The 22,107-nt window shown below is 41.5% G+C and overlaps 1 protein-coding gene across 3 annotated transcripts in view; it reads right to left on the bottom strand.

Annotated features, from left to right (window-relative positions):
- LOC134397855 (popeye domain-containing protein 3) overlaps positions 1 to 22,107 on the bottom strand; it is a 69,336-nt gene that overhangs the window by 19,438 nt on the left and 27,791 nt on the right. The window contains exons 1-8 of one of the 3 annotated variants that reach the window (XM_063124840.1): positions 15,630 to 15,701; positions 15,286 to 15,335; positions 12,910 to 13,143; positions 12,424 to 12,548; positions 9,079 to 9,266; positions 5,798 to 5,906; positions 2,331 to 2,498; positions 306 to 447 (exon numbers count right to left, since the gene is read on the bottom strand). The exons of 1 other annotated variant lie outside the window; for it this stretch is intronic. In XM_063124840.1, coding sequence (XP_062980910.1) covers positions 306 to 447; positions 2,331 to 2,498; positions 5,798 to 5,906; positions 9,079 to 9,266; positions 12,424 to 12,548; positions 12,910 to 13,132 — 955 coding nt within the window. In that variant the 5' untranslated portion in view covers positions 13,133 to 13,143; positions 15,286 to 15,335; positions 15,630 to 15,701. Of the gene's footprint in view, positions 1 to 305; positions 448 to 2,330; positions 2,499 to 5,797; positions 5,907 to 9,078; positions 9,267 to 12,423; positions 12,549 to 12,909; positions 13,146 to 15,285; positions 15,336 to 15,629; positions 15,702 to 22,107 lie in introns of those variants that run through there. One more of the 3 variants, XM_063124844.1, reaches the window with a different exon arrangement.

Raw genomic sequence — 22,107 nt, 5'->3', positions numbered from 1 at the left:
GTGATGGGCCATTCCCACATTAGGCAATAAATATGAATTTGAGGACTAACCCTATAGATAGATATCTAGACAGACAGACACATTTAACACACCCAATCATAGTGATGGGTTCTAAGCAGCCCAAACTGAAACTGAACATTAAAAAGCAATAATGATGTACTCCTATAAATGCTTTTATACGAATCCCTTTTCTTGCCATTGTCACAGAAATACATGGAGGTTCCCCAAAGGCAACATGATTTTTGCCACTAATGAGGATGTTCAAGTAATGCCTGGAAATATTGACTGGTTGGTTAATGACTCACGAAGAGAGGGCGGAGCGGAAGCCCCAAGGAGAAAATTTTGCAAGCCATCTTCACCATCACTTGAACTAGCCATGCTGTTCCTCATTTGCATGACAGAGAGCTGAGAGCAGAGACTGGGTTGTCGATCTATTTTTTGAGATGTCTGTAAAGAGACAAATTATACTGAATCCTCCATCATTAACAGAACATTTAATAGACAGCAATTTATTTATGTTTATTTCCTAACTTTCTTTCCTTCAAGGATCTCAGGACACTGTATGTGTTTCTTCATTGAGTATTTTCCCTTCATGACAGCTCTGTAGAGCAGGTTAGGTTGAGAGATACTGGGTGAGTTCAGACTATCACAAAGTGGGAAGAAGCCATCCTGGCTGCTCCCCCCACTCCCACACAAGTGTTGCATTTGACCACTATTTTCATTATTCCCCATCCTGTAGCAACAGTTGGTGTAACATCCAAAATCATCCGTACCCACTCTACAACCTCTACCAAATACCTTGGGTTGTAGGGTGGGTACAATGTCCCCCTGCCCCATTGTGCTGGGTTTGGATGACAACCTACACTGCAACACGGGGGATAATGCAAACAGTGGTACTGGCCAGCACAGTGGCAATCAGGCTGTGCCTATAACTCTCCTCCCCAAACCTTGGATGACTTTGCAACAGCTGGAAAGGTGGCATGGCGGCTCCAAATCCTGTTATTTTATTTACAGCTTGCTCCAAGGAGTCACTGGATATGCCCAGGCCTTCAGCATCATGGGAAATGTAGCTCTCAACTGCACATGGGCACTGGAGTCTCAGAGCAAGCTGTGGCCTAAACAGCATGACTTGGACTCTACCCACACCCCCTGGCTTCTGCAAAGTCATTTGTAGTGGGAAGCCCCATTTCAAGGCCTGGCGTGTTACCAAGCATAGCATGATGAGAAACGTAGCTCTGATAGCCAGGAATCAGATAATCTCTGTCATCACTCCCTAATCACTGAGAATGCTTGTAGCTCTGGTAATGGGTTCCAGTAGTGCTGATACCATCACAAGCCATATGTAATTATTATTTCACATTAGCATCTGAATTAATTACAAAATAGAAATGCATTTAATTTGACATAAAATTATTATGGAGCAAACCCAGCAAGTTCTACCCATCCTTAACTAACAAATGTATTGTGACTTATGTTTTAAGAACATAAGAAGAGCCCTGCTGGATCAGATCAGGGTCCATCTAGTCCAAAACTCTGTTCACACAGTGGCCAACCAGCTGTCAGCCAGGGACCCATAATCAGGACACGGTGCATAGCACCCTCCCACTAGGTGTTAAAGATTCAGGAGCCCTGTCCTCCTTTTCATATGGTCACCCTACCTCCCACCAATGTTCCCCAGCAACTGGTACATATACATGTCTTCATGTTTTCATGGGCATCAGCCTTTCTCAGAGGCATGACAAAGTAGCCCCACCCAAGCCCAATGTATACATCTGACAAAGAAGGCTCTAGCCCACAAACAGGTCACAATAAAACCATTTGATTGTGAGGAACCAGAGGAATCGCTGAAGTTTTTGCCACAACAGATAAATGCACCTGCCCTTCTGGCATGAAAAGCCAGAAAATCCTGGCACTTAACCAGGCAGAAATATGTACATGTAAGCCTACATTTGTTAACTGGCTGTAAAAAGAATAGGTGAGTAATTAAGCTAAGTGGAAGCTTAATTACAAGAGAAAGTTGCAAGTATCATATGGTAGAATAGTGGAATCACTCTGAGCTCACCATTCCTTCTACTACCAGGGGCCATCCTGATGTGTCAAGGAATGCCAATTCCCTGTCAATCTCCAACACCTAGTAGTCTCACATATATAGCACCTTTGGATTGAAAGCTAATTGATTGGCATCACATTCAAAGGAAAGTTAAAAACAGGCATTTTAGAAGAAATACGTTTTAAGTAGTGACATGGAAAACGAAGTGGTGCTTTTAAGATGTGAGCATAGCAAGGACAGCAGAGATATAGCACATGAGAGCAGAAAGGAAATGGCTTACCTTATCACTCAAGGTTGGGTCATTTAATGAGTACAACTTATTTGTAATATCCTTTCCAATAAGATGCTTAAATATTTCAAAAAGAAATGGCTCAGATTCCAGGAAATATGCAAGTCTCTCTCTGGACCAGCATAAGAACTTGCAGTTATCATCAGCAGTAATAGAGACCTATGAAGAAAGCACACTCATGAAATTTGCACTGCTTTGCATTTAGCTAGGCTTGTTCATCAACACTACTGATGAACAAGCGTATCAATAGTGTGTTACCATATGAAACATCATATCAACCATGCAACTCAGAATGTTCTTAATTCAATGACAGGTTGAGGCCAATATGTTTCCCAAATTTTCTAGGAAGTTGTAACAAACAACATTTTGGAAACCTGCTTTCTAATCCATTTCAGGTGTATGTCTGTCCCCTGCCTGCCCAAAAGCACCCTGTAAAGAAAAATATTACAGAGTATGGAATTAAAGAGAGATAGTCCAATAGCTGGGATTAAACCAGCCACAACCTTTGGCATAACACTCCAATCAGACTTTTCCCAGCTGTTGACCTCCAGATGAGTTGAATTGCAGCTCCCATGATTTCCAGATAGCATGGCCAATGGCTATGGTGGCTGGGAATTACGGGAGTTGCAATCCAATGCAACTGGAGGGCACCAGGATGAGGAAGGCTGCTCTGGATATGGCCCAAAGCTTCACAGTTCCAAGGCAACCAGTGGTACTCCTCTCCACACATACAATTTCTCTGTAGGCTTAGCTATGAATGATTTAAGGCATTTTTTTAAAAAGGATAGAAATTAATTTAACATCCAGATTTCTCCCCATATTCTTAACTGTCATACTTGGAGGTAGCTTCTACTTGGCTTCCATGGAACGAAAGGTAAACATGGGAGCAACAATAACAGAAACACAGAGGGGTGAAATCAGCGACTTTGGGTTTGTTCAGGACAGCAGTGTGACCAGCAGATGGCACCAGCATACCAAACAAAAACACAAGCAAACCCACCTCTCCCCACCCGCAACTCCTACATGAAGAAAATAATCAGCAATCCAACCAGAAAGTGAATGAGGAACGTGCTACTGTCAAAATGAAGCTACAGCAAGAAGCGACATGGCCAATGTATAAGCATGCTGGGAGGCACCATGCACCAATTTTTAATTATGTGTACGTATTTCCATATTTATATAAGGTGTACGTCTATATTTAGAAACAGAAGGTTGGGAGAAATGTTGAGCAGTCAATTAAAAATGGACGTTTTTCATTCAGCGTAAAAGACACCAGCGTAAAAAATCAAAACTAAGTAACCGGTATGCTAAAGATTTGAGGCCAAAGTGTTTAAGTGGTTAGGAAATAGCAATATGCGATGTTCAGCCCCAAATGCAAAGGAGCTGTTTGAGCTTCCTGGCTTTTCGTCCTTCTCCTCTTTTTCTCTCTGTTTTGCTGGAATGTAAGCTGACCTGCCGGTTAGGAATACTAAGAATGTCTCCTCTAACATTCATTAGCAGCGATAATTCCTTCTCAGCACAGAACAAATCAATGCCCAAAGGAAAGACTGTACTCAGAACAGTGCAAGGATCCAATAACTGACTTCCAGTGCAGAGATGAATGTACCTTGATAACTTCCTTTCCTTGGCATTAAACCCAGCCTCGACTGGAACACATTACATCGATCACTAATTTTAGACTTTGTACCAGCGTCCCGTCTCTGTTTTACTGAGTAGCTACTGCATATTCACAACAGTTACAAATACAAAGTTAGTGGAAAGCTGCAGCTCAAGATTTGGGTGGGTTGTGCAAACTAATATCTGAAATTCAATTCATCCACTTCCCAGCATGGTTTTGAGAAACTGGGATCTCTCACAACTTAACTTCCTGGCCCACAGTCACTTTGCCTACAAAGATCCTTTGCTGGGATACTGCTTGCCCACCAATGGTATACAAGGCCCACGAGTGAGAAGGTTTCCCCCACGATTCAACTCCCTTGGTTTCCTGGCTTTCCTCATCTACATATCAAGCGCTCAAGTCCCTGCTTCTCAAGGCACCACCTACTCTGCCTCTCTGTCGCTTGTTCAGCTGCCTTGCCTCTGTATCATCTTCACTTAGACTGGATAAGGGGAATCATTTTCAACCACTTTCAGCTCTCTCTAAGAGCTCCATCATAGGCAGGAAATCACATTTCCCTACTGTTGCTTCGCCATCCTCACTTTTGTTGCTCAATACTTCTTTCTCAGAGACAGGAAAAAGGGAGTAAACAACGTGCACGTGGCCCATTCAGTGGGCCGTTTTGATTGCACTGCTTCTCCTGCACACAGCAGGAGATAGCGGAAAGTTCTGTCTCTTAAAATAATTTGGAGTCACTGGGGTCTTTTTTTTTTTATCGTGAGAAGGCTAGAAGGGGTGGAAGATGCACAGGAGGCGAACAACATTGTGAATAGGACCCGCGAATATCCGTGAGTATCCAGTAACGAGCGTGCAATAAAACGCTCGTCTGATGACGCTCTAAGAAGGGGACCTAGAGGTATGGTGACTGAGCTACAGGCGTAGAGGTGGAAGGCATAATTTCCCTTGACATATATACACACCCCTTCCTTTTGCCCACTCTCATCTCTTGTCCAAATGGTTTGGCAGGTTTCGGAAAGAATGCAGATGAGCTGCAAAACCAGATGGGTTATGTGGGATGACTACAAGCAGCAGTTTCCTTAAAACTGCCTTCAACTCTCTGAAGATACACACACACCAAAACTTATTTTGTCACCATTGTAGACTCCATTGCTTCCTAGGCTTTTTCTCATTGACCTTTCTATCCCACAGTCTCTCTGGCTCTCATAGGCAAACCCCACAATAACTAATGCTGTTTCTCCATGGTGGTGGTGGGGGAACCCTTAATGGCTCTCCAAGATTCCCTTTTCTGTTCCAAACTCCATATTGTCCTGCTTTCAGTGTTTCTCTTGGGATAATTGGAACTACTGACTGATCTTCCAGAAGCAATTTATGACTGAATTAGCATTCGTCATGTGAAAGTGGCAGGGTATCAAGGAGTATTTCCGATAGCAGTTACAGCAATGAAGTGTGAGTACAAATAAGTTTTATCAATAAGCAAAAGCATTGTAAAATATAGAAGGAAGGGGCAGCAATGACACTGTAACTTTTATCTTCAATACCTCTTTTTCATTCTGTCTTCCCACAACAGTTTCACCTGATTATTTTTGCCCAATGCTTTGTATTATTAAACCTTTAAAAAATATAAAGTAGAAAAAAGAAACAATTTTATAGCTGTCAGTAAGTAATACACCACTGACATATTGCATTAGGAATTGTAAAGATTTTATGTCCCAATATTAAAAATGTAAAAGTCTACATGAATAAAGTTAGACAAGACAATTCACTGCAGCTCATAAAATTTTGTAACACTTCATACTTCCTTCATCAATGTATATTCACACCCTACAGAACAGTCACATACCTGGAACTTTTCGCCCCGATTCATCTGAGTTGATCGGTATTCAGGAGAATCTATAAAGGCACAGGGGTAAATATTATGCAGGAAATGCCCTCGATAGGAGACCTTCATTCTGATGATAAAAATATTTATTAAAATCATTTGATAATATCTGTGGTACAAACAATTTAATCTGTACTAGAAAACAATGATCTATGAAGGACGCATAATTTAGGGGTTGTTCACATGACTTCTGTGGTCTTGAGCAGTTGATTATCTGCTACTCTTGCTAATAGTTGTCAGTTCAGATTCAGGTATGCCTGCAGTGAAGCTTTTGTCGACATGACATGGTGCAGATGTAACATGCTAACCACAGTTAGGAAATTGCAAGATGCCCTGAACCTTCCTCCCTTTACATGCACCAATCCACTCTCCCAGACTGAATCTTGGTTAAAAGTAATTACAGTTAGCCTTAACATTAATCAAGTAATTATGGTTAGCCTTAACATTAATCAAGTTTCATGCTGCATCATAATTAGTTTCCCAAAAAAAGGGGAAGGAGTGGTGAATTTGCAGACAAGGGAAAGGAGAAGGAATCCTGGTTAGGACACTGGGAATGTTAGTTTCACCACAGTCCAGCATATCACCACAGACAAGAGTGAATCCCTGAGGCACAAACCAGCACCTGGTGGCTGGAAGTCTACTGTCTATAGTCAGGTATCTGCTGCCCACAGAGATACCAGGCACACAAAGACCATGTGAGTCATTCTTACTGGGTGGTTTTAGTTAAATAACGACTCAGATTCACTCTGCACTGTAAAATGAGAACAATACTGATCAACCCCATTGTGCTCTGAAGAGAAGTTAACAAGCATGCCAAAGCACACCATTCATTTGAAGAGCCGTTGACCTTACTTCAAAATGATTCCAGACTGTAATCCTAAATTCTCCCTAGCATCCTCCACTAGAAGCAATGTATTACTATTGCCTTCACAAATCCTAAATAATATAAACATTTCATTTTATATATAGCCTCTTATTACACATCCCTTGGCTCATTCTTGGGATGACATTAAATTAAATGCAGATAACATTGATGGGCAGAAAGAAACTAAGTCAACCAACTGAGCTTCACCCAAGCCTTGTTTATGTAATCTGTTTGCTCAATGTGACAATAACTTTGGCATATTTTATCTGAACAGGGCTCACCAATGCTTAACTCTAGAAACAGGTTTTAATATTAGGGCTTGGCATTGGGCATGTGATGTATTGGATGAAATAAGTACAGATCTGGAATTAGGGCAAGTCTTCCAAAACTAGCATCATGATTAAGAAGCACTCTCCTCACTGAACTTCATGTCAATATGTATTCTAGCTTCTGGACAACTAACCTAGGCTTAGTTTCTAAGTGAACTGAGTGTTATTCTTTATTACTATAAAAGCAGGAAAGGCAGCTATTCTATCAATTCCACCCACATTGGCTTCTTCTCTTGTTTCAGCCAAATTCCCGAGATCAGTGAGAATCTGTCTTGAAATCAACCCATAGCAATTTAAGGAGACAAAAGATTCTGTGCTGTACATTTTCTCTGTAATTTAGTATTACAAGCTAAAAAATGTAAACAAAGTTTACAAATATTAAAAATTGTTAAGGCGTATTGGTTTGCTGAATAAGGAGAACTCGAGGAAGAGTCAGTAAAAAGTAGAAGAACCAGCTATTTCTATAGAGATCTTACCCGATATTTTCAATCTTTCAGTCTTGATTTACCGGCATTTTTTGAACCAACGTCCCTGCAGAATTAAGGCTGGACTCTTTTCTCAGGCCTAATATTATTCATGTACTTATCAACTACAGATAGTTGAGATTAAACCTCAATGTTAACCAAACACATGGACTAACACTAAGGAGCAGTCCCTGGATAAGTGAAGTACATTGTTGGTGCTATATATATATAAATAATAATGATAATGATAATAAGTGAATAACTGAGCAATCAAGGAAACAGGCACATCATTACAGGGTGCTACAGCTCATTGGCACAGCAAAGGTAGGTGTGGCATGAAGAAGAAAGCAATTTAAGCAATTTACTGCTTTCTTGAAGTACTATCCCTTTAGAACAGATGTCTAGGATTTAAGTGGCATTGTACTGTCAATGCATAAACTCAAATGATAGGTAGGAGGAGGGTGGATAGATTAACAGAGTAATTTCAAAATATATTTAGGGCTAAACATTGTGTATATTTTAACTTAGACTAACTGCACCCATAGTGGATCCAGAGCCTGACGCATATGCAGACAAAACTCATTGAAATAAGTTGTTAATCAATGTAATTACAAGTGAAAGGATAAAGCTATCATATATTTATGAGAGGATGTGGAAGTTAATGGGCTGGATCCAACTTTTTCCCCCCACTGGCAATATCATTCCTTGAGCAGAGTTCTGCTCAATAGGTTGTATCCAATGCTGTAAATCCACTGGTGGAACCGCTTCCATCAGCAGAATCAGGGAAGGGCCCACATCCCACTGCAGCCCCTTATGTGCCTCAACGTTTGTTCTAAAGGGCTAGGAAACACTCTGGAGCAGATTTTGGCCAGCATAACTGGCTGACGGGGTGGGGAGTGGGAAATCTCATCATGGTAGCAGATGTCTGCCAGCATTTAACCCTTTGAGGCTGTTCGCATGACACTAGAGCCCACCATGGGGCTGTGGTGCATGCAACCACCAGTTTGAATATGCAACTCCCACTCAGGGGTTGTTGTCTCATGCAAACCCAGTGAGTGTGGGTTAAACAACCCTTGCATAATCCATGGTCTGTTTTAATGGGTTAACCTAGGTTTACTTAATCCTCACATAACCCATGCTCGCCAGGTTTGCATGACACAACAATCCCCAAGTAATTTGATACCCACGGCCACCATGATTCATTGTGGGTAGCTCGGTCATTATGTTCCCAATGGCAGAAGCCAGATAGGCAATCTTGGCAGACATCCTCCTTCCTCTGCAGCCCCAGCCTCACCTCCCCCAATATCCCAGGGGATGCCCCAACCCTCTGGATCAGATTTCGGGGAAGATAGGGACTTGCAAAGGTTGGAGTCAACAAAGATGACTTCATCTCCTCCACTGGACCAGTGAGATTTCTCTGCTAGGTCAAAAGCCTTCCATGGACAGAAGGAGGCCTCCTGTCTGCAGGAGGTAGATTCTGGATCTAACCCATTATACACCACAGCCTTTCAGTTTTGTTTTTCATTTTTCCACAATTAAACTATGTAAAGGATAGTTACTTTTTAAACTCTTTCAAGCACATACTTTCCTTTTAGCAGAATACTTAAACGCTCATCCACTGATGTTTTATCCTCTGCAGCATATGCTTGACCTGTTTCTAGCGTCTGAATACTGCAGAATTGTCCTGTCAGTCTTTGGAACAGCTCTGGAGGCACGTGGAGTGGTTCAAACATTCTCTTATACAGACTACTGAGCTCTTTATCTATCTTTATCTGGAACACAACAATAAAAAATATTAAATGAAGCCATTTTAAGACATGACTGTATTTCAGTTAAAACACACTGCCAAATTCCCTCTTCAAATGGTCTGAGAACTACCCCACAGTTATCCATGTAACAGATTCTTTTACCTACATAGGCGTTTGAAGTTGCTTTTTTTTCCTGTGCAAAGAAACTCTACTGGCCAAATTTAAGTCAGGAGAAACCAGTATAACCTTCATACACAAGTATGGGAGTAACTTCCAGCCCCAGATGTGCATTTTATGCAATGATTCAGAGGTTAGTGTTTCTCTAATGTTGACCTTTTAGGACATTCTCATTGGTACCCCACTATACAATATTCCCCCAAAATAGTCAGTTACCATACATTGTTTCCTTTCTGCAGATTAAAAACTGCACAGGATAACATGTGACTCCAGGTGAGAATGAGTTTTTCCACCTAGGGGTAACAAGCTGCAGAAGGTATTAACCCAGTTCAGTTTCTGCTTGCCTGGACATGTCTGAACAGCCTGGGTTGATGAAACGTTAGGATCAAGATTCATTCAAGGCTTATTCAGACTTGTTCAGTTTCTCCATGGTTAGAAATTAATAGACATCTATACATCTTGCTTTTGCAAAGTATATGCAAAATCCCCTTTTGAAAACCCCTTTTTCCCAGGATGCAAAATGATGTCACCCCTGCCTCACTTTTGCCCTTTCCAAAGAAATCACATGCCTCTCCCTTACATCACCTTTTCCCTGCATCAGATGCCCTTTGCAAATACATATAATCTTATTAATTCTCCTTGATAGAAGAGCAAAGCCTGCAGAAGGATAAAGGAACAGCAGAGTAAAAAGACAATGTTTCAGTGCTAAAGATTTCATTGCCCTCCTCCTCATTATCTCTCTCAACCAGAGTATGTGTATGTGGGTTTCCACCTGAGTGGGTTTCAAGCCAAGGGGAGCGGTGGGAAGGAATGCTTGTCCCTGGCCTCTCTGCTGAGGGTGGTAATGTGGTTTTATTGGATACAAAATCACCCTATAACAACAATTATTTTTTACACAATGTAGCTTGAAGGTTAAATTTCCCATTTTTGACACCACAGTGTTTTCCGCAAACAGAAAACACTGAAATAGTTAAGAGATATACGCACAAATAGAATTCTACTCTAATAAAAAAACTCAGAACCTTTCCTGTTTTCCCTGAAATATTCCTCTTCTGATGTCACATGGCTAAACATTATTACGAGTCTCGTCTATGAATCAGGAAGTATCCAGTTTAAATCCTGCCTTGGGTATAAACTCACTAGAGGGTGGGTGGGTTTAGGCATGCCAGTTCATTATAAGATGGGAGAAAACAGCGTCTGACTAAGACTCTACAATCATTTATTCACCAAAACAGGAAAGAGGATGAGAAAGTTGGCTCAAATCTAGACATCCTCCTGAATCAATACAGTTACTAGCCAGGATACTATGTCCTGTCCTATACTATCCAATCCCAAAAAAACAAAAACAAAAACAAGAGGCAGATTGAGCAAGACACCAATTTGGCTTGCATAGAGAAGTGGGTGTAAAGGAGAGTAAAAACAGGAAAAGCTTGAACACCAGATAAATAAGTATGGAAGTTATAACAGAGGAATAATTCAAAGGAAACAAGAGAAGGGCGAGGAGAACACACACACATAGCACTATTGATATTGATATTTTCTTAATTAGCTTACCGATAACTTAGGTTATTTCCTGCTAATAAATAAGGGTTGGCAGGAATCTTAGTATAATGGTGGTTTATGCTCTGTGGGAAAACAAAGAACTTTGTCCTTGGGCTTTAAGAAAATGATGAGGCTTCTGATTTTTCACAAAGATGTTAGGATTTTCCATGCAGTCTTCCCCAACATGGTGCCCTCCAGATGTTTGGGACTTCAATTCCCATCAGCCCCAGCCAGCATGGCCAATGATCAGAAATGCTGAAAGTTGTTGTCCAAAACATCTGGAAGGCACCAGGTTAGGAAAGGAAGGGATATGGGATTTCTCTGGGTGACTTGTTGTACTGGGCAGCTGGTTCAAAACAGCTATGTGTAGAAAGAAGAGCAGATCCCCTGTATTTCCACATTCAGGAAACATACAGCATATATGTCTTAACGAGCCACAAAAGCATCTGTACCTCTGCTGCAAAAACTAAATAGAAAGTTTTTGGCACTACAAGAATAAGGTTGCACCATTTAAACTTAAAAATGTGTCATGGGCACACATCAATCCGTCACTGCTCAACATGACATTAAGCATCCATTCTTAATATTATGAGAGTGAAACTTCCAATAAGTTACACCCAAAATTCTGATTTTCCCTGCCCAACCATTTTGTTTCATTAGTGATCGTCTAAGATGGCAAATTTACTTAGGAGGAAAAGAAAAGCCTAACGAATTTGTGTGATGACTGATGCATCTAGCTTGCCATGCTGTGCGTGTTTTTGTAAGAAATCAGTTCCAGCTGAATTTAATATTACAGGTTTAATATGAGTTTCATATTGATAATGAATAACTGAATTACAAAGAATGTTGAACAAAGGATGCAGGACAATTACACGCAGACACCAGGGCTATTATAGGCAGAAAAAATGTTGATAGGCAGAAAGTAATTCCATGGTCTAAAACGGAGTAGTCCAGAGTCCCAAAGTTCCTTCAGACTATGAGTTGGGGCTTCAACGTTTCATTTCCCATTATGACAATAAGCAGAATCTGGACTGTTTGCTAAAAAAATTGACCAGCTACCTCAATAAATCCCTGATAAAGGCTGATGGCTTTATGCTTCTATCAGTGGAATAGGATGGGAGGCAATTTTTGGAGATTTCCCCCTCAAAACTCTCTATTTTGAAAAGAAAACATGTTCAATATGTGAACAAAGATTTGCACATATTGGATTCAACTTGAACCATGAAAATTTGGTGCCATGAACCACAGTAGACCAGAAAAATAATTAAACATCCATAAAGGGTTAAGGGTCTCTTTAAATGGATTTTTGTTTTCTTAGAAGTAACTGAAAACAAAGAGCTTAAAGCAAAGCTACCATGTTTATAAACAGAGATGCATGCTAACCTGAAGTGTTTTGCTAACAAGCTCCTTATAGAGAGCATTGTCCTTGAGCAATGTATCAGTTTAGTTGTGATGTACATACCGGCCTTCTCTTGTATAGCAAGTATAGAAAATGCAGAAGGTTGAGAATAAGGAATACCGTATTCCAAATCATTATATCCAGAGCACAACGGAAAAGTGTTGCCCAGATGATAAGAAGTGCACATCCTGCCAAAAATAAAAAAATGTGTCATATTATTATGCATACACATGTATACAACCCTCCGCACACTCCGCTGCCTTTAATCCAGAGACCTATGAGTAAAGCAGGTGACCATGATTCGTTTTCTTCAGCTTCCACAGTCCGCCATTTTTTAGAAAAGGAAACAAAAAGGTCCCTTTAGTTTACGTCATAATATTTTAATAATTATATATTATTACACCTCAGGGCAACTAAGTCCATACAGTACCCATTCACTGGCATGAATCTGGACTGCCTGAGCAAAGCAAAACACGTTTCCCACATAGTTTGGAATTCCTAAAGGAATCCAATTCCCAAGAGTGTGATGTATAATATTGGGTGGCCTACCTATTGTTATCATGGCTCGTAGGACAATCATATGAAGATAAAAAGTGGTTGGAATAACCAATCCAACTGCAAAACAAATATTGGCCATATGAAAGACAAGATGATGAATTTCTCTCCAGTTTTCACACACAGTTTCATTCAAAGGCACAGAGGTGGCGTTTCTCATATCTGGGATGTAACTCAGAGGGGTCACTGTGATTGAACTGGCTTCAATAGTGTTCATCTTGAAGTTGCCTGTCAATATTAAAAGATCAGTAAAATAAGTAGAAAAATACAACATAGTGAGACACACACACACTTGCAAGCTTGAATCAATAAATTTTATTTTTCAACAGATTCAAAAGTATTTGAGTCCTGGATCTATAAGTTCACATCCTCAGAGATTAAAACTCCATGCACTGTACACATTGTGTGTGTGTGTGTCAATTGTGTGTCCATGTGGTCACTCTATTTTTAAATGATATTTATCAACTGACCTAAGATACTTTGCTACATAAAAAATTCAAATGGTACACCCCATCTATCACCTTTGTATACACATGAAATACATTCAGTAAAGTGATCTGTGCACAGAAGTACGTTTTAGCATGGAGCACTTAAAAATAAAGTTGTTCACCTTATCTATCCCACACCTATCAAGCGGTCATGTAGCAGTGACATTCAGCTGTAGTACTAAATATAGCACTTATTACAATGCTGGAAAGCAGATAGTAAGAGGTGAAAGACTGCACAATTTTTCTGACAGCCAATTTTAAAGTGCGGCAGAAATAGGTTTACTTTATCTTCAAACATGACAAAAGGACAGATAATGCATTTTCCTCTTCAGCAGAATTGCCCTTGTATGGCCATAAGTGAGGAACACTTCTTAATCAAATATACAACCAGTCCCAGGATGAAGTCTAGCTCCTTCTTTCCACAATTTATTCATTTGACACCAACTCTCTCAACAGTTCTTGTTCAGTTTTAATTATTTTTTCTTGTTTGTATTCAAGTGTTTAAGGGTGAGCTTCATCTCACTCTATGCAACTGTACTTTCTACTGCTTGTTAACTCTAATGCTAAAATATCACTAAAAAGAGAGAACAAATATGTTCATTTACAAGACGGATCTTTTTGGTCATATTCATATTTTCTAATACTATGACTGACTTAAAGAACATAGGAAGCTACCTTATATTGAGTCAGAACCTTGCTCCATCTAGCTCAGTACTGTCGACACTGACTGGCAGCAGCTCTCAACGGGTCCAGGCAGGAGTTTTTCCAGCCCTACCTGGAGATGCTGGGGAACAAACCTGGGACCTTCTGCTTGCAAAGCCGATGCTCACCCACTGGGCTTCAATCCTTCCTTTAGAAAACTTAGTTGACGAACTTAATTGACATATAATCTAACTTCTATTGGTCAACCAAGTAAACTTGCCTACATTTACACATGAGAAAAATAATAGTTCTAACAAAAACAGGATCCATTAGCAAGGTTAGGCCCAAGTGTTATTTTAAAAGGTTAACTAATAACATGAGCAGGGGGCAGGGCCAAGCTGAATAGCCATGCCTGCCAACATTATATCACCACACCCTTAACATCCACACCTGATTTTAATAAGGAAATGGCCATGGGGAAAATTAAGACCCCTCTCACTGCTGTTGCCAGTCAAATTTGGAGTTCCCTAGTTGTACAAAAGTAAAAATAAAAACCTTTAGAAGATGAGCATCATCAGACAGGGGGAAAACCATGTTTCCTTAAAGTTGCGTCCCCCCGCCCCGCTTCTGTCCCACAATACTTCCTCTTTCATTACACAGGGAGGGAAGAAGAAGTAAACAATGACCACATGGTCCATTCAGTGGGCGTTTTTATCCTGCTGCTTATCCTGCACACAGCAGGAAAAGGCCAGATGTTTTGCTACAGCCGAAAAAGTCAGATTTTCCAGGTCTCTTTTGGCAGTGGGAAAATGAGCAGAAGGGGAGGGAGATGTGCAGGAGGCAGACGGCGTCATCAAAAGGGCCTTCAAAAAACTGTGAGTGGCCAGTAACGAGAGGGTGATAAAACGTTCATCTGATGACGCTCGATATCTGTCATATCATGTCTAGTTTTCCCCTTAGCCCCAGTGAAGTCAGAATGAATACTGCAACATTACCTACCTCACACTATACAAATATGTGTATTATAGATAAATATGGCTTGATGATAACTAGTCCTATGTTCTATGCAAATAAGTTTGCTGTGGTGTGTGTTTTTTAAGTTAAATTACTTTGGGAGAAAACCATGAAAGAGAGAGAAACTCTGGACTTTCAAGTGCTATGAAATATTGATTCCTACACAGCATCACAGTCATACAGACAGGATAATTCCCAATGGATACCACTGTCTCTTTTGCATCACCTGGCTTTTTGTTGCTTCAGAGTGAATGTCTTTATAAATAGCAACCTGTCCTATAAACAAACAGACAAAACAATAAAATTTTCACCTTTCAGAAAACAAAATGACAGCAACAAAACTTTCCATTCAAGATACTGTTAATGCTTGATGGCATGCTTTTAAAAATGTACATTTGGGAAGGGTGAGGCACTATAAACCTACAAAATAGAGAGAAACATATTCATATAAATTAATCTAGTATACCTATACATGAGCACACAATTAAGAGATGGCATATCTGAAACTCATTGGATAAAATCCAACACATGAGCAGTCTCCCCACACATCCCTGAAACTCCCTGCATTACCTCAAAGTCCAGATCAGACTTTGAGAGCGAAAGGAAATTGCTTCCCTCCTCTTCCACAGTGGGGAGCCATTCCGTCAGAGGCAGGGGTTAATGGGACAGCCCTCTTTGCCCTGAAGAGCTACGAAACAAGAAGTAGCAGGAGGCTCTCACCCATTAACAATTCTCACCCATTAGCAACTGAACCTGAGAAAATAGGGGAGGCAGGACAAGGGCCCAGTGAAACTGCTAAATTTCAGCTGGCGTTCCTCACAAAGGACCAGTGTACATGAAAATAGCAGCACAACACTTTGGAGACACAGACTGAGACACCACACATTACCCCTTTCCTTGTCTCTGAAGTCCAGCGCCACAACAGAAAAGGACCCAGGTAACACTTAGATGCAGCTGGACCAGAATGCAGGAAGACCCATGTTGGGGACAACAAAATGTGCTCAGCTTACACGGAGCCCAGGCCTCAGCCAGTCTTAGCCCCAAGCATAAAGGCTCATCCTAAGAGTCATGTGTTGGCATAATAATTATGAGCATGAACATTTGAGCATGTGCAGAATCCCCTCATCCATGTTAAGCAAGGGCTCCACCCTATATGTCTCTATTTATTTGTTTTAAAATCCAGGGTTCTGGGTGGGGAGGGGATAGAAAGTAAGGAAAAAGAGGATATATTATTAATCTTAGGATATATTATTATTGTTATTGTTTTTTGCACTTTGCACACAGCTCCAGAGCATAAGAAATTAGAACATGATGCAACGACCTTGCTGAAGTTAACCTGGTCTGGGTCTGCTGGGAGACCAAAGAATCCTAGAAATGGTTCTGTGAGTTCTACTGAAGAAAGAAGGGACATGAATATAAATTATTATTAAATTTATCAGCTACTTCTCAGAAAAAGACTAAAGGTGTCTTACAACAGGGATTAAAACATATCAAACATTTAAAGCAGCTGAAAAGAATTTACAATAAAATACCAAGCCCTGTTTGGAGAGAGAATAACTAGTCAGGAACATGTCTCTGAACATGTCCAAAGTGAATTTCTACCACCACTGAACAAACTGCAGCCTGCTCCACAGGGTGAGGGGTTCTGGCTCGAAGGTAGTAAATCCTACCTAGAGTAGACCCAGCGAAATGAATGAGACTTATGCTTGTCACAACTATCTTAAGTCCCATTCATTTCAATGAGTCTACTTTATGTAGAACGAAACCCGAGTCCCAGCACCTCTTGTTAGGGGACTTTAAACGGCCGGGGTGAGGGGCTTGCCAGGGCCCGGGGTGCGCGACGTGTCCGAGTCCCGCCGGAAACGTTCCTCTTCGCGACCCAAGGCAGGGGCAGAGCGGGCGAATTAATAGCAGAGAGGCGGCTGAGCCCCGAAGGGCGGCCGGCCGAGGAAGCAACGCGCCCGCGCAAAGGGCGGCAGCTCAGCCAAAGCGCCCCGGCGCGCCCTTCTTTGCGCGACAGGGTTTTCCCGGCAAGCGCGGGCGCAGCTCCACTAGCAGAGGCAGATGGCCCTCTGCGCTCGCCTCGCCGCCTCACGCGTGCAGCCGCCCTTCCCTGGGGGTTACTTGGGACGGCTGCCCGGCCGCCCTACGCACTACGCCCTTCGCGCTCGTTCTCTCCACCCCGCGTCTCGCCTCTCGGCGCCGTTACCTGCCTGCCCCTCTTGCTTTCGGGGCGCTTTCTCCAGAGTTGTTCTGCCCAGTGGCGGTCGTGCCAGTGCCGTGCCGACGGCAGCTCCTACGGAGGCGCCCTGGCTCTCCTGCGCCTGCTAGAGGAGGCTGCGGGAACCATGGGCGCTCCCCACCCCGAGCAGACGTTTTGACTAAAATAGGCATCGGGCAGTCGCCGCCAGCAAGTGGCGGGCGGCGCCGGCGCTCTCCCAACGCCTGCAACCCTCCAAGGCGGAGGGAGATCGAACGCGAGGCGCGCAGGCGCTTCATGGGTAGACCCCCCGCCCAGCGCAGCCCAGCCCAGCCCTCCTCGGCTGCTAGACGGCGGGGACACCGACCGAGAGGCCGCCCCGCCCCTTGGCTCCCGCCGGCGCCTTCATGGGAAAGCGTTCAAAAACACCGCTCAGTCCAGAACCGGTGCTGAATGTCAAGTTATTCTTTACTTCACAGGGCAAAGCATAACCATCTACCGTGGGGGTATATGCATGTTTTGCCCTACGGGCAGGATACTGGTTGGTGGGGAGGCCCCATCGGAATCCCCCCCAACACACACTTTTTTGTAAAAATAAATAAAAAAATCAGTATCTTTCACTTCGCCACCCCTTAGGGCAGTGTGTGCTAATTGCATGGGATATACATATCATTACCATCTAATAGCGAATTACTCTCTTCTTTATGCATGCTTATGCTTACTTGTGAGTGTCTTAATGGGGTTTTCCTCTGAGTAGTACATGCATAAGGTTCTGTTATTTATTTCAGTCTAGGCTTCACAGCTGGGATACATGATGAAAGTTGTCTTGAAGAAAGTGCAGCATGGTGCGATGGCTTCTGAAGCCACCCTGCTTTTGATAGGCAGCAAGACTCTTGCTTGCTGAAACACTGCATGTTAAAAGCTTGCTGTGCTTTCGGCAAGCAAAGAGCCCCACCCCACCCATTCCGAAATATTAATGTAGCTCCAAGTAATTATATTCCTGTCTTCTCACTTCACTTTTTAAAGTACCGAAGTTGTCACAGTTGCAGCAACCATCTATACGTTTACACAATCCATTGGTTGCCATCTCTCTTGCTTTTGAGGAATGAGTCCTCCGCAATTCGGAAAAGGGGGTTCTCTCCTGCACCTGACAGGCCACTAGTGAGGTTGCATATTGAATTCATTTATCACTCTCTCTCCTCTTCCTCCCATTTGAAACCCAGGCAGGTTCTTTCATAATTATTCTAAGGAGATTATATAACGTTTTTGAGATTCCTCTCTAAAAAAATTATTTGCAGAAAGCATCCATCACCTTACCATGTTCTCTTCAGCTTAAATTACCTCTCCTACACTTTTATATTAACTTTCGAAGAAGTATGTGCAAAACAGAGCACAAATCACAACCCAGCTCATTTTCTTTTCTTTTGCTAGGCTGAAAAAGTTGTTTTAATGGCATTGCAGTCTAATGAACAGACTGTAGCTTCTGGTCAAATGCCAGAAGAATCTAAAGGTTTAGCTTCAGAGAGCAACAGTGTCCTTTTGTCTGTAGATTGTACCAGATTGCAGACTGCTTCCAGATACTCTAGGAAGAAAACTCATATTGAGCTCCATCACACCAGCAATTTATCACACTCTCACCATGCCTGATACATGTTTTTGTAGTACGGTACTCACATGATGTCGTCCCTGTCCTGTGCTCATCATGCCTCTTCCCCTCCCTTTTCCGTCTTATTTTGGAATGGGGAACGTCCATTTCCCCCTCCATGCCACTCCTCCATCCCATGTATTGCTGTCCTTGCGCTATATCGGACCATCCCATTTTTTGTTGGGGGCGTGTGTGTCGAAGGGTGGTCTCGCTAACAAAAGAGGAGGGCAGGACGGTTCTCTGCTCAACTGCTCAACTTCAGTGGAAGAAAATAGAAGCTCATGCAAATTTCAGATTACTTTTGCACACTACATGTGGGAAAGAGGAACTGTTTTAATGGTTCTGTTGATCAAATAGACCATTCTGAGAAGAACAGTCAACCACATATTCCAGAATATTGGGAGAACTTTGGGCTCAATCACACTAGCATTTTATCATGCTCTCATCATGCCTAGTTTGTTGTTTTGCAGCATGGTACTCACGACATTGTGCCCACCTCTTCCCCTCCATTTTCTGTGTTTTCCTAGTGCAGGGAAAATCTGGTTTATTTCCTCCATGAGAGATTAAAGCACCCTTCCGCACCTGTGTATTGCTGTCCTCACGCTATGTCCTTTGTTGGGGGCATGGGCTTTGAAGGGAGGTCTTGCTGACGAAAGAGGAGGACTGGGCAGTTCTCCTCCTCCAGCACGTCATGTTAAACGAACGGGCTTGTGCTGACTCAGTTGAACAACAAGAACCAATGAACTGGAGGGGGAAGGAGAAGGGGCGGGGAGGTGTGGGAAAGCAAACAAGTGAAAGGAGATTTCACCAGTACAGTGGTGATACCACAAACACACGTGAAAGGGGCCATTAGCTTGACCTGCTAATGAAACGGAAGTGGAAATAGCAGAGGCAAACTAGGAAAAAAGTAGGTGTGATGGAGCCTTTTATCTCTGTGTTAAAATGTGTCCCAAAATGGAGCCACAACCCTTTGTTTAAATGTTGGACTAAAGAAGAAATTCCAAGGATGCAAAGGAGATCATGCTTCCCACATGAAGTTGCTTGAGCAGGCTGTAAAGAAGATGGGCCAAGGCCAGGGTGCTTAAAGCTCTCACCCCCCTGCTAATTTAAGGCTATAAGGTAGGCTGACCATATGAAAAGGAGGACAGGGCTCCTGTATCTTTAACAGTTGCATTGAAAAGGGCATTTCAGCAGGTGTTGTTTGTATACATGGAGAACCTGGTGAAATTCCCTCTTCATCACAGCAGTTAAAGCTGCAGGTGCCCTGCCCTCTTTTAAATCTGGTCACTCTAGTATAGCTTCTGCAGCTTTAACTGTTGTGATGAAGAGGGAATTTCACCAGGTGTGACATGCATACAAATGTCACCTGCTGAAATTCCCTTTTCTATGCACCTGTTAAAGATACAGGAGCCTTGTCCTCCTTTTCATATGGTCACCCTACTATAAGGAGAGATGTACTATCACCAAGGTACAGTATTTGTTACACTCCCACCACAAGAAATAACACCTTAAAGCTTCTGACTGAGGTGGCATCAAGAACTTTACAAGCCTTTTCACTTTTACTCATCCTGCAAGCTCTCATATATTTAAACTGTGCCACTAGGGAGTCATTATTCTAGACTCAATCTCTAACAGCAGCAGACATTTCACATAACTTTGTTTTAGTTTTCTCCTACACTTTTGAATTTGTAAAGTTAAGATGCGTAATCTGTACAGAACAAGCAACCCAAGTTATAGCTTTCACTGAATTTGCCCAGAAAATGGAAACAGAAACTTAGAAATTCTGGTATATTTACAAGAGGATGCAAATATATCCCATACACGCTGTCTCTGAAATCTTAAAACCTCCACATTTGTCAGTATAGTTAAATATAACAAGTTTTCAGAAATATGGTAATCAATGTTTTATAGATTTTGCATCTTTTTTCCCATTGTAAAAGCCTAATAACTTTGAATCCTCTTTTGGGAGAAGAGTATATACTGCAAGAGCACTAAAAGCTACAGCAATTATTTTAATGGGTAAAAATAGAAACTTATGCAAAAAAATTTTTATTTCCTAATACTTAATAGCTGTTTTTAACTTTTCCACAATGTAAAATTTTCAGGTGTTTCAAACTGTAAATTGGTCTTCTCCAATGCTCCAGTCTCTTCTGTCTTGTACGTGTTTATTCAGATCCACATGTCTCTACCCTTCCCCACTGCTCCAGTTCCTTTTATATAATTGTATCTAGACTTTCCTTACTTTTCTTCCTTACAACCACCTTCAGTTCTTTGTCTTGGAATGTTGTTCACCTCTTCTTTATGCTTTTATAAGTCCTCATCTATAATTATCATAATCAGCTTTGAATGCTTTTTAAGAAAAGTGGGGTATAAATGTTTTAGAATAAATAAATGGTAACAAATAATAATTTGTTATTCACACACAGTTGGTGGGTATTTTCATTTCCCTCACTATCTAAATAATTGTCAATGCCCATAAAAGCAACAGCAGGGGCTAAAACTATTAAAATGTTAATCTATGGCAAGGAAACTAGTGTACAATAAATCATTATTCATAGTATGCATCAAACGTTTGTCTAAGGAAAGGATCAATGTATCTCATTAATTTAAAGCTAACAAATAACCATTTTAAAGCATTATGTCTTCACTGCTATTAAAATATTTATAGCGATTGCTAGTTTTTCTTCTAATATTTCTGAGCCTCTCGCAGTTTCTGTCTTCCAGTACTAAAAGATAAAAATAAGTTATTTTATCTTATATAATAAAGAACAATGCATAGAAGTAAACTCTGTCCCCTTTTTCACCTAGCCCAGCTCCTTTCCCTCTCTGAAATATCTGGATAGAAGATCTTTTCTTAGACCTATGTATTGACAGACCCAACTTCCGGATTGTACTAGCAAAAGTACACACAGCACCTGTTTATGCACATCATTCTATATAGAGCTAAGATAGTATGCAAGGAAGTTGCTATTGCAAATGTATGCCTACATGGACTGCCTACACATGTTAGATGTCCTTCCAGAATTGAGGGGATATGTCTTAAAAGTAAAAAGCAATTTGTTAGAATCTGATTTATTTATTTATGCATGGACAACAGTGCAGTTGGAAGAACAGACCTGCTTTATATACAAGGTCTGATAATTAACAACTGAATATGTCTGCTGGCATCAATATTGCTTTTCAAACATTTTTAAAGTACTACA

The sequence above is a fragment of the Elgaria multicarinata genome, chromosome 4 (genome assembly GCF_023053635.1).
Source record: "Elgaria multicarinata webbii isolate HBS135686 ecotype San Diego chromosome 4, rElgMul1.1.pri, whole genome shotgun sequence".
NCBI classification, from domain to species: Eukaryota; Metazoa; Chordata; class Lepidosauria; order Squamata; family Anguidae; genus Elgaria; species Elgaria multicarinata.
The sequence above is the reverse complement of the archived record's forward strand: the minus strand, read 5'-3'. Positions and strand labels throughout refer to the sequence as shown.